The sequence below is a fragment of the Idiotropiscis lumnitzeri genome, chromosome 17 (assembly GCF_059441095.1).
Source record: "Idiotropiscis lumnitzeri isolate Australia: NSW breed Sydney's pygmy pipehorse chromosome 17, RoL_Ilum_1.0, whole genome shotgun sequence".
Lineage (NCBI taxonomy): Eukaryota > Metazoa > Chordata > Actinopteri > Syngnathiformes > Syngnathidae > Idiotropiscis > Idiotropiscis lumnitzeri.
In genome coordinates this window covers 6,969,894-6,983,653 of record NC_142407.1, presented here as the reverse complement: position 1 = coordinate 6,983,653, position 13,760 = coordinate 6,969,894, and the positions used below count along the sequence as shown (strand labels likewise).

The window sequence follows — 13,760 nt, the reverse complement described above, 5'->3', positions numbered from 1 at the left end:
TTTCAGGTAAAGCTCCCTCATAGTCATGTCCCACTCGCTTCTGTACAATCCCATTGGGAGGCTGCAATTCTGATCCTGTGGTGGGTGTGTCTTTCTTTTTTTTTTTTCATGTTGATGTACAGTATGAGTGTCATGGGGGTGGATTTGCTGTGGCTTCACTCATGAATCATTTATGCTTAAAAATTAATTGTACAAACTGACTAAAAGTTCTCTGATGAAAGCTGACTGAACAAAATGTAATGTAATTTTTTTTTATTAATTTATTTTTTTTAATGATGCAACAAGATCTTATGTCAGGGATATTTGCGTTCTACAGACGCTAGCTCTCGGGATGTGGAATCACCTCTCTTTGGAGGGTGTGCCGGAGAACGCTCTCTATTGGGACTCCTCATTCTGCTGGGTGACTTTGATGCTCACGTAAGTCATGACAATGAAACCTGGAAGGGTGTGATTGGATCACGGATCAGAATTTGAGTGGTGTTCTGTTACTGGAGTTGTCATGGATTGTTCATAATGAACACAATGTTCAAACATGAGGGAGTCCATATGTGCATTTGGCACTCAGGGCCGTAGCCAGGAAATTTTCTCTGGGGTGGCCACAAAACCTCAGTGAGAGGTGGCTGTGCGTGTGCCCGTCACTCTTTATCATTGTTTCCACAGTCATGGCTTCATGAAATAAAATGCACACATATAAAGAATGCTTACCACTCTAATAATTAAGCTAGGAACAAATCTAAAAGATATTTCGTAAACTACGATCAATAGCTCATTCATTCAAATCATATTTAATAAGCGCATTTACACGATCATCTCTGAAATCTCCATAAATTTAAACATAGCTTTTTACTTAGGTTTGTTCCTGCACATATTCGAAGTGTGTCTGCAAGATGTGTGCATTTGATTTCATGGAAACATGACTGTGGATGATGCACAATTAAGTGAATGAAGTGTGCATATTACAACAATGAGAATAAAGTGGACACATACAGTATGATGTAGCCCTCAAAGTTGATGTAAAGTTTACTGTTTCCTGATTCACAGTTAGCTTTATTTACAGACAGGAGGTCCATGCATTGACAAACAATTCACTATATAAAGCAAATACGTGGATGTACCAAAGAAAGCTGTACCACTGTCTGTCAATACAACTTGTGCAGCTGCCTATAAATGTGTTCATCATCTGTCATTGGTTCTATATTCAAATGTCCAAAATACTTGACCTTATTACTGGCTGTGAGAAAAAGTTGTTTCCCCTCTATGAATTATAAATAATTGTTGCACTCTTACAAGCATACAAACCACACTTACTTGACTAGTACTACGTTCAACAAATGTCATCGGCACGTTGCAACAGAGACACAAGTGAAGGCTTGGAATTCGATGTCTTTGGAAATGTATTGGTCAAAGCATGAATCAAAAAACTGTTATGAATTTTGCTGTTCCGATCCTTGTTACAAAAGAAAGTTGTCAAAACTATGGAATCGTTGAAAAGTTTGACATTCAAATGTTTAGAGGTAAAATTAAGTCCACCAGTAAAGGTTAGATTTTATTTTAAGGTCATCCTGAAATTTCACATACATATCATATTACATTAGTGTACCAGAAAATAGTCCAAAATTGCAATTCTGCAGTTTTTAGTGGAATATTCTGCACTGACGGGCTATAACCACTAGTGGTCCTCATTACACACGTCGACTGAATATGTGCTGCCTTCAGGATCACCGGTACGAAAAGAAAGAGAACACCCAAACGCCGGAGTGTACATGAAGGCAGCGCCATTCCTGGACTGTCCATTCGGGTGACATGTTCCTTACGGATAAACAAACCCCCTTGTCGCATGGCTTCGAGCGCCTTTTGGTCCTAATGGTGTCACATTTGCACCTACTTTTAATGTCGACGAATGCAGTGAAAGCGACGTAACAATGTTCGTATCTATGAGGTGAGTTCGGTTGAAGTTGCAGCCAGATACTTCTGTTATTACGCTCATGTTGGCTAATAAACGCACTAAAGTTAGCTAGTAACACCGAATTCCATCTCCTAATATTCCCAAGATCGAGTCTTATCATTCGTTTTATTTCATTGATAAAATCAAATAGTTTCTCTTAAAATATATTAGGCTACTCACCTAAGCTAATTAAATAACGGACTGCTACGGGGAATAAGCCATTGGCTCTGTAATACGAAGCGTCCCCGTCTGCATGTTGCACACCAAGTTTACTGACGTTTAAATACTCGCACTGTTGTTCATTTAACTGATGCTGTTGTTTTAGTCCCCCCCCCCTCTACATTATCACTTGTTGCATTCATAGATTAACATTAGTTCGACGTTTGCAGTAGTTGAATACATTAATTTCAGATACGTCTTCATCTGCATCTTATGTCTATTGTTACTAATACATAGTTTATTACATCATTGCATCATTCCCTCCCACAACAACCACATTTCAATCAAATTGTTTCCCTTCCCAGATAGAAAAAGCAAATCTCTGTAACATTATTAATAACTGAAGTTTTGCCTCTCATGCACGTTCAGGTGCAGAATCAGTATAAAAATCATCCTGCTAGATGTTTGTGTAAAATGATAGAATTAACCAATTGGCCTGTCATACTGCATCACACTCAGAACCGTTCCTATTATTTTCAACTGTTTCATTCGAGGTAACAAAAGAAGACATTTGTCAAGGGAGAATAGTTGCGCAGTGTAAGTGGTCAGTCATATTCTCATGATATCCATAGCATTGGCAGTTCTTGTCATACCATTTTCTGTACGGTACATCCTTCTTTGTCTCATCATTCCAGTGTCCTGGTCCGACAACTGCATGCTGCATGTCAAATATAAACTGTCCATCATCCACCTGTACCTCCTGTCATTTTGTGGTACACACTTTAAAGATGACTCTATCACCTGTTCATGCTGTGGCACAATGAGAAAATACAGCCATAACCCTCTGCCATTATCGTCCAAGAAACCATGCCAGGGCCAGGCAAACCATGGACCGGAGGTAGAAACGCTACATCCGGTTTTGGAAGTGAAAGAGGAGCAAACAGAGCAGACCCTCTTAGTGGAGATAAAGCGCCTACGGGAGTCACAAGAGGCTGTGAGGGAGGTGACTTCCAGACGTGCGTGCCAAGGACGCAGACACTCCAGCAGACCACAATGTCTCTTTAAAGACAGTGGGCGATACAGTAACATTGAGGCAGGCAGCTCCACACGCAAAACTGGGTTGAATCTGGAGCAGCTGCTGCTGATGCTGTCTGGAAAAATAAATAGTGAGCAGGGAGGCTATAAATTGCATAGGCAGGAATTGGAACTAGAAAAAGCCATCATCCTCTGCCACCTGCTAGACACCCACCAAGAGTTTCTGCACAAAAGACAGATTGCGAGAAAGTTAACCCAAGATGACAGTGCCTTCAATCAGATTTTTCCTCATCTAAACCACTCTCGGACCTCGCTGCCTGGATCCAAATTTTCACCTTGTTCCTCCAAGAAGCAACCCAAACAGGACCAGCTGGTACAGCAGGCAGCAAGCAGTGATTTGTATTTAGATAACGCCTGTATTACGAGTGCAGCAGTGGACACCTGTTGGAGTGGTGCACTAAAAATTTGTCACCCTCATAACACTCCTCATGCACGGGGCAACGACCAGGACCCCTACCACACACAGTCTACTGGGCCAGATGAGCTCCCTGCCGCCAAATGCATGGACAGAAACATGGAGGTAAGTGATATAATGGTTTTTTGATTGAACCGCTTCCATTTTCATTCTGTATTTGATTGATTTGAGTTCATAAAAAAAAAAAAAAAAACAGATGGCCATAGGCAAATGTGTACCGTATTTTTCTGTCTCTCTCTCTCTCTCTCTCTCATTCTCTCTCTCTCTCTCTAAAGTAGATAAGGTTTGTAAAGTTTTTTTTCGACTCGAGAATTATGATTTATAAACGCGTGTAGCAGCAAGGGGTACAGGTCCGTATATACAGGCATTCAGGCTACATGTAAAAACATCCTGTCCAATGTACCAATAACATCGAACAAACTGGTACAGATACACATTGCAGTTGGTGATGTGTGTGCTTTGCCATACCACAATATTCTCTCTTTTATCATTTTATACCTCTCATTATGGGAACGTAACTGGTTGTTGCGAATGTAGGAATATCATTTGCATTTTACACAGCCGCAATGTGATTTAGTACACATAACCAAGAAGTGTGCATGGTGTCATTGTAACTTAGCAGCCATTTTCTTTTTCCCTGGAGATGGTTCGTTTGAGTATGAAAAACAGTAGAGTAACTGGAAATGGAAGAAAATATGGTGTTTGTGATACGAAATAGCGTTTGTGTAATTTAAAAGAAGATTGAACTTGCTTCATCATTATGCTGTTATATAATACGTTCTTCAAAATTTGGGAACAAGTAATTTTCCGCCCATTCATCCGGAAAAACATTTTTTGATGTCAAAGGTCTCTGATGTTGGACCCAAGAGTAGCCTGTCTAATTTGATCTCAAAGTTGCATTCAGTGATCTTTGTGGGTTGAGGCACTGGAGCATCTTTCCCTCACAGGCAGCACAAATGTAGAAGCCTATGATTGTCACAAACGATGTAGTGGTTCACTCATCTGACATTGTTCCGTACAGACGACATGGGTTCATTTCGTGCTGAATGATGTTGTGAGTCTGAATACAGGTAGTTGCTTGTCTATATGTGGAGGTTGCATCTCTCGAGGAATCCAAATGAGATAATCACCGACTGGTGGGTCACCCATGCTTGGCTGATTAATTGAAGTGTCTCAATATTTTTCACTATACCCACAAATGGAATGGATTGAGTGGCAGCTATTGAGTTTATTCCTCAGGCTACTAAAGCAACAGTCTTGTGATCACAAGTACAACATTACATAGCATTTGATGCAGTGTTAAAGGAAAACATGTGAGACATTATTGAGACTGATTTCTTCTTTAGCACATCTGCTGTAGTTTCAACGCGCGTGGTGGCAGTAAGAGCTTCTAAACAAGCAACTAACATGCTGATCCCATTTGGTTTTACCGTAATAAACCCAGTCCAATCCGGAGAAAATAACGAAAAGGATACAAGAAAAGAGTACCGCTAGGGTTGACCTCACGCAAGCTGATGGCAGTGCTGACGGCAGAGCTCTCTAATCTCGTTGCACACTTGAGTACAATGACAATAAAGGGATTTCTGATTCTGATTCTGATTCTGTTAAGGAGGTGCTTGGAGAAAGTTAAAGTCATAAATGTTACATTATGTTGGTAGAGAATAATAATAATGACTACATGACATCAGAGATCAATAAAATAATTGAACTTTTGAAAGAAATGGCTTAATGGATAGCATGCATTGAATTGACTTGCGATGGTGCTTGAATTAGGTTGTGTGGGCATAGTTTTGCAAACTAAAGTTGTGCTCTCCACCGCGTCTGGCCTGTCATAACAGCAAAGCCACGAGGAGCAATGTTGCCAACCGTCTATTTTTATGAAAATTAACTTTTTAAATTCTCATACAAGTGTGAAAATAATAAAATCAAACTACTAAACTCACCCTTGATGTTGAAGACTTGCTGAATAATATTATATATTTTTTAAATAATATAATTCAGTAAATTTAAATCAGGCCATCTTTTTTAAGAATAACATCTCAGTAATTGGTAATAAGATGATTATAGTGTTGCTGTGTATATTCCTTAGGTTTGTTAAGGCAATGCTATTTAAAGAAAATAAAATCACTAACGGGCATCTACATGCCTCATTGATATTGTAGAATATCTGTAATATGTAACTTGTTCTTTTTGGTATCATTGACCCTGGTGACAATAGAAAAAAACTAAACAAATTTTATATATCAGTCAAAAATTACACTTAAAAAAAATCTTGTCCGAAAGTCTTCTGCTGCAGACACAAAGAAAAAAAAACATTTGTTAAATTGCAATAAGTCTACATTAGTATTGCGATATATGATTGAACCCATATCCCACATGCCAAGTCCTATTGATTAAATGAGATATCTTAAATTTGATCAAAGTAGCCTTAAAAAATTGAATTAGTCCTCCGTCACTTGCACAAACAACTATTTTACCAAGGGTGTTAAATTCAATACTTCACTAAATAAATCATGTAAATGTCAAGTAAAAGAAGGTTTCCTGTCAGATAAAATTTACAATCATTAACATTCAGCATCTTGTCAGATATCTTATTGGTTTGACAAGTGTAAAACTGCAACTAGACATTAGAATTAGTTACACTTGCTCAGCTGCGTGTCTCATGCAGCCTCCCCGTGTTGCAGTTCGTGTTCCCTCTTGAACAATCAATAGGGAGCCAACATCATTCCAGCGTCATCTCCATGGAAACGAGCTATAGTCGCCGTTATGATTGGGCACAGCCTGAATGCTTGCCTTTTTGTGATAGGATGATGAGGAAGTCTTCCCCACCCCCTCCTCTCTATGACAATCCCCGTATCATACGCTCATTTTTCCAATCGTCCTTTTTCTTCACCTTTATGGCGCTGGAAACAACATGAGATACAGCCCGTCGTGTTTTCTTGTATCGGGCTGAAAGCAGAGCACGGACTCTGAGTGGAAGAGCTGAAATAGCACGGACGTCTCAGCCTTATAGGGAACACTGCAGTAGGGACCTGTTAGTAGGATTCCTCTTTCATTTTTGTCTTTTTTATATCTTTTCTTGTTTAGCTATTTTATTTGTGGCCTATATGTCTTGTTTCAACGTGACATGCAATATTGCCAGTGTATTTTGTTTTTTTTCTGGCTATTGCAAACTGGCTAAAGACGACGGTGGTAAGGCAGCGATTGAGAATATTTACGATTGCCACTGCGTTACTCTGAAGCTTGAGTCTATACTTAGAATATTTTTGAGCGTCGGGGCAATGACTGTAACGGACTTGCCAGTGGAAACAGACGCTAAATTATGTCACGTCTTGGTAGACGTCTTTACTCTGAGAAGGACTAGGCCCCTTTTCAACAACTTTATTTTTTAAATTATTTAAAACAGGCATTATAACCTTAATAGGTTTCATGCCTTTTTTTTTTTTTGGGACATACTTACCATGGCATGCTGTCCTTAGTCTGGCTTCAGACATTTCAAATAGGCTGTGAAAAAGACCTCCGCTTATGGACTTCCCTGTGTTTAATGAGAAGTCGCCAAAGTTCTTCCATCCACCAGTTAAAAGCCGGTGTGAGCCTCATAACATTACCCGTCCTTCTTGACTGACTGATAGTGATGTATGATCTGTGGACTCGGCCAAAGCCACCTCAGCAGACACCTCCGCAAGTAAATATGGAGTGCCAACAGGAGACCCAAACTGAAGAAGAAACATATCAAGAGTTAAGAAAATCAGAAGACCAGAAAGATAAGGGTCAAGGAGTCTCTGACAAGGCCATTACATCCTCTGATAATATCGCTTCATTATTAGGAAAAAGGCACCACTCGCTCTGTGAAAACCTAAATGGTTTGGAGGCGGAAGGCAAACACAAGGTACGTGTGTTATTTTTCGTGTTCGCTCATTAATTTAAATGGATAACAACACATATCCAGTTCAAGTCCAGCATTATGTAAAGATAAAAATGTGTGGTCGCAAACTTCATTTGTAGCCAGTAGCCAATCATGTGTTAGTAAAATGTTAGAACTGTCGACTCATTGAACATCAGTTTTCGAGCACTGGGAATGGAGCGTTATAACTGACTCTTTCAAACCTCTGCTGTGGAGGCCCACATTTACTTTTCAATAGGAGGCTTTCAATTTAAGTTGAGCTTATTTGCTTATTATTTCCATGACGTGTGCCATGATCAGCAGCTGATAACTTCACGGTTAGGGTTAGGAAGTTTATGAAGAGCAGGCATTGTACAGCGTTATGTAAAAGTTGGTGAATTTTTCAAACCAACTATAAGAATGTGTGGGCAGAGTGTCACGTGAGTTGAGAGAGTCCTTTAGACGGGTATTTTCTCCAGGCTGTGGGTAACTGCTTGTGCTGCCCTCATATGATCTGAATACAAGTGGTGGCAGTGTTGATTCAGAGTGAGAATTGCTCTTTTTTTTTTTTTTTATTCTTATTTTTTTTAATTTAAAGAATAATGACCAGGCACACACTGAGTTTACCAATAATAATAATGCCTTTATTAGTCCCACAATGGGGAAATTCGAGATTCGAACCCAGGCCTCCTGGGGAGACTGGGTCCTGAACGCGGCGCCTTAGACCACTCGGCCATCCTGGCAGCCACGAGATTCGAACCCAGGCCTCCTGGGGAGACTGGGTCCGGAACGCGGCGCCTTAGACCACTCGGCCATCGTGGCAGTATTTTTTTATTGCACTATTATACAGACCTTGAACTCTTGTTGCTGTCTTTCTATACCAGTAATTCTGGTATATTACCATCTAACAGTTGTCTGTACTTTTGTTGCTCACTTGCGGATTAAAGTTACAAATAATGTAATTTCCAAAAGGCATTTTCTTTCCGGTGTAACTGGCCCTTCGACTTTGTATGGTGTGTTCTTCATTGCCTTGCTACTCAAACTGTGATCAAAAAGTGAGTTTACATAGGATATTTTGTTCCCATGGGCCAAATAGAGACCATCTTACTCAAAGGTGTAAACGTGTTGGCAAGAGACAAAGATGCCAGCACTGCATGTTTCAATCGACCTACTTTGTACCTGTGGGAGAGCAGAAAATAGAGCACTGTAGTTTAGTATAAGACCTCATTTCCAGACTTAACACAAATCTGAAATTTGAAATGCTTACAGAACAATTTTTTTGCCTTCATTTAAGAAAAAAAAAAGAAAAGCATGCTTTGTGAAAATAATTTGTGACTTAAAGCTATCCGACATCTGCACGCTGTATTTTTCATCGCTGATTCTAACTGTTTATATTTCCACTTGGTTCCTGCATATTTACATGTTATTGCTCTATGAATAATTGATAGATGAGGGTTAGGCTATTCTCTGGAGTATTTGTCTCGGCAGCCCCCAACTCACTCCACTGTCTAGCTGTCTGGCTGCAAAGCGTAGAGAGGGTCTCTGTGGAACGGAGGTCATGCACTGCTTTCGTTGCCTAATGCAAATAGAGTCACTTCAATATCACCCTGTATTTAATGGAGTTAAATATATATTAGTGCTGTCAAGTCCTTAATTTTAACTAATTAATCGCAAAAAAAAAATCCAGAATTAATTGTGACTAATCGCATTTTTCTACTTTTTTTTTGTGAAGCTTTTAACAGGGATGCACTTTAATAATGTCTTTTAATTAATGAAAAATCACCAAATATGAAGACTGTTCTAATCAGTCATCTTTCCAGGAATTTGTTTGAGAAACAATTCTCAAAACTTACAGAGTACTTTTTGTTGTAAGCATCACACTCCAGCAGTGTTTGTTAGCAAACCCCGTTGGAAACTTAAGCAGGGTATTTTGTGCACAATATTAATTTGAATGCCATGTTAAGATAAGCTTTCAGTACATATTATTGCAAATATTTTTTGGGGTTGACTTCCAGTTTAATAAAAGTATGGTAGAGACTCCTGCACCTCATTATTACAAGCTTTGTCAAGGGGACTTTTTTTTTAAGACAGCTTCTGTTTTTTATGTTAACAGATACTGAGTATATTGCGTTTCATAATTAAAGATTTGGATAAGCCAATTTTGTTTTATATTAAATCAACAAACCTTCCCTTCATGCCTAATGTCACCATCCCAAAATTTCCACAATCATCGTCCTTTAGCAAAGCTAAATTGATTAAAATGTATTCTGTTCCAAGTCCTAAGCACTTATTTTGGGTCTTTCCTGACTCTGTATTTCACTTACGGGATTTGCACGTTTAGTGACTCCTCGTTCACCTCCTCGCTTAAAACGATACTTGTTAGTGGGATAGTTTATTTGTCACCACTGAGGAGATGATCCGCATCACTCTGCTCGTTGCTGATGCTGTGCACAGATTTATATAAAGTACAAATAAAGTCCGTACTGCTGCGGCGCAAGATTGCTTGGCGCCTAGCATTCAAGCCGCGGCAAAATAAATTACTTCCGGGACTATGGGCGACAGCACAAAGCTTTGTGACTGTTTTTTTTGTTTTTGTTTTTGTTTTTGTGTTGTGGTTAAAAGCAAATTCACCCCAGTTGCCTAGTCATACATAGAGTGTACCCAAATGCCTTACCGTATTTATTTTACTGGCAACCCATCTGTCCCTTTATGTTTTGACACTTCTCTAAAAGGAGTCATTTAGCACCGCTTTATTTTTTTTCTTATTCTCCAATGCATAACAACCTAATAATCCCAATGTTTTAATGTTTTTATTTGTGGTACCCAGGAAATTGATCCAGCTATGATAATGGTTTTTAATTATTGTGTCTGCCAGTAGCTTGTTATGAAATGGGCTCCCAAGTCTGTAATTGAGTTGCAACATGAAATGTAATTGTTTTTTTCAGTTTACGGTTGTTCATATATTTCAAGATTGATTGTTGCTTTGTCTTTCATCCAATTAATTTTAATTGCACATATGATCACCACCTTTTTAATGATTGTTCATGAGACGACATTTTGATGTAAAATGGTTAGTTTCTAATTTGACATTGTGCAGGGAAAACTCGCAGAAATCATCACCAGAAAGCACGTTTTATGTCTTTATTTATTATTTACTTCAAACCCAGAAAATACTTGCAGGGTTTGTGGGTGCAGATTGCCTAATGCTTGAGGGTGATAAAAGCAGTCTGTGATGTTGGCTCTTTGTCCTGTTGCTGCTTAAAGCAGACCCCCCGTAATCCGTCAGGCATCCCAAGGGCGAATGGATGATAAATACAGAAGGAGATTTGAGCTGACACTTTATAGAGTCTCTTCATGACTTATATATGAGCATTTGGAGCTGTTTACTAAATCACCTCATACAATAAACAACCTTTGAGAATGCTTCAAGGATCTAGATGTCGGTACAATGTTGTTCAATCAAGTGTCACTATTGACTGATACGTGAGGCTGACTTTTTCATACACTTTTTTTTCATCTTTTTTTGTCATAGGTTGATGGTAATACTCTTTTCTTTGTGCTCATGTGTAAAGAGAAGGGGGTTCAGACTGCTACCAAAAATTGCTGATGTTAGTGTTTTTCACAAAATCAACCTCTAGGCATTTCATGATCCCTTCTGAAGGCCTACTCAGATGGCAAAGAAAAATCTCAGCAGACCTATTTTATTTATATGTAAAAGACGGGATGAGCTGCAAACTGAAATCAAGTCTTGTTTTGCCACCAGATCATCCTGTTATTTTTTTAAATAAACTTCCAATGCAATTGAAGTCAGACCTGAAATGATTTATGTTGTCATTAATTAGCGACAAATCACTAAATTACATCTATTGTACTAACCTTTTGGCTGTTTGTTGTCGCAAATTTGATTTTTGGTAGGTTAATGATAATTATTTTATGACCTTAAAATGTTACCATTGAGTGACACTCGTTCTGTGTGGTGACATTGTGACCATCATTTGATAATGTTTTTAGTGAATATACTGTATTTATATTGGCAGCAAACTGTGATCAGGTTAGAACCCACCAAACTGAGGTAGCGATTGTTTGCAATTTTTGTTTGAACCCATGTCATTGCTAACACATTTCAGTGTTGTGTTCTTCTTCCACTCCATTCCTCTCTGAATAGTGTGTTTTTGGTGTACACCTAAAAAGCAATGTTACAGTCCTGACAGCACAACTTTGGAATTCATGAAATAGTTGAAAATGTTACTACTGTTCTTGAAAGCACTTGAGAATTAGAGAAAGCTGATGCAAAGCTGACTCACAAGAATTTTACAGAATTAAATGTTCCTCTTGTCAACAATCAGTCAAGTCATTAAGCGACCATCCGGACTGTGTTTCAGTTACACAAGTGCTAGCACAGCAAAGTCAGCTTGCCAGAGCTTTGAAAAGTGCGGGAGTTGTATTCTTTGCTGAGTCACTCCTTAAAAAAAAATTAACCTTGGAATTTTACATGCATTCTGCTTTAGTTTAGAATGCTGAGATGTTCAAGGCTGCATAAAGATGTATTGAAGCAAATGCTTTAATGTTGAGGAGTGTTCGTCTGTGCAGTTTAATCACCCCTCCTTCCGTTGTATTTTATCATCACACATGCACATATCGAGTATTGGGTGGACAACTGCCCCATGCTGAGGCTATCCTGACAGCTTGTGTAGAGACCCTTGGCCTCCTGCTACCGGGTTGCATCTGCCTTACTGACTGATCCAGGTCCATTTGATGTGAGGAAGCAAAGTCATTGTATGTCCTTTAGAGTACCTCACAGCTTGCAGGGGGACAAACTCATTTACTCAATATTAAAACAATGTCAATATCTTTGAGAATATCGCACAAACAGATAGTTTCCCGTTTTTAGTGCAGGTGAAGGCTGAATTCGGGGCCAGCTGTCCACCACCATCGTAGGACGTAATCCAAGATCTGGGGACGAGCTGACGCTTCAGACTGCTTACAAAATGATTCGAGTAACTGCACACAAAGTAATCAGAGCTCTGCAGAACTTGTCTGTCTGAAATATATCTGATTTCCATCTATACATTTTCCATACTGCTACGGTATCGTATCAGCCCTGAAAAAAGCACTATCACTAATATGTACATATGCCTTCACTAAATTTGGTGCCTGACGCCTGGTAGTTTTTATGGTGCCTTCACCTACTCTACAGTTGGACAAAACAACGACAGGATTTTTTATAGAATCCAGCCAGTTGTACAAAGTCGTTACCTCGCTCTTTAGCGCTGAATGCCGATAATCTTTGTTGGTACTCACTGATTGCCACTGAGTTAAGAAGTGAGATCCCGAGTGGAATATTGAAACTTAAAAGAACACATTGGAGTTGCTTTCCATCGGATTCACATGCCAAACCATTTGTGTTTGAGCTACATTGTCTACATATCTTTCCCGCTCATTCTTTTAGAGGGATTTATTTGTTATGAGTTTTGACTGCTTATGCTACTCTTATACAAATTCAACTACAACTACTGGCATGGTCATTTTCTCTGAAATAGCCACCGTCTTCTTGTAACGGAGCTGAATCTATTCTTCCAGATCATAGCACAATGTCTCACTCCACTTTTTCCCCCTTTTTTGAAATAACAATTAGCAATCTAGCAAATTAATTTGTAACGTATTATTAATTAAATCCATTGAAGACTACAGTCTACTTTTCTGTCACATTGTACGTGATTTCAGTCCTTGCTTCTTTCTCTGTGGCACTCAGTCCGTCAGTGATTCACCTCTCTCCAATGTGCAGCGTGGGTGCAAAGCTCTTCTTGTTATGCTGAGAGTGTGTGGTCAGCCGATTGAGTCGATGTCATGAAAAGCTTTTCCAGTGGTGATCTTCTGTCAAATAACATTATTAAGTGCCATGGATGCAGGGGAAAGTTTATTTGTCGTGCAGATTTCCGTACGACATGAGAAGCATTTGCACCTTACCTCATAAAAAATAAATAAATAATAAAAATAAAAAACGTTTGAGTTTGGCTTGCCAATATTTATTTAATGATTTTTGTTCCAGAGTGGTGCAGACTACCGATTTTTGGTACGGCAAAACTTTGAACTTTTACGAGCTTTGGACGAACTTAAGAAGACATGCGGCATACTGAAGGAAGAAAATTGCCTGTTGGTAAGTTGAAAAGCAACAGCTGATGTTCCTGACTAAAGATGAAATAGATAATACCATAACATTGGATTAATACTGAATTTGTTTTGAATACTTTTTGGGGTGTGTA

At 39.0% G+C, this 13,760-nt stretch overlaps 1 protein-coding gene across 1 annotated transcript in view; it reads left to right on the top strand.

The window, feature by feature from the left end:
• Positions 1-2,939: 2,939 nt before the first annotated feature.
• The window catches only part of tspoap1 (TSPO associated protein 1), a gene marked incomplete at its 5' end in the record, with an annotated part of 44,781 nt that continues 33,960 nt past the window's right edge, over positions 2,940-13,760 (top strand). Inside the window, 2 exons of the mRNA XM_088280236.1 lie at positions 2,940-3,719; positions 13,547-13,654. Of these exons, the coding sequence (XP_088136362.1) occupies positions 2,940-3,719; positions 13,547-13,654 (888 nt within the window). The remainder of the gene's footprint in view (positions 3,720-13,546; positions 13,655-13,760) is intronic.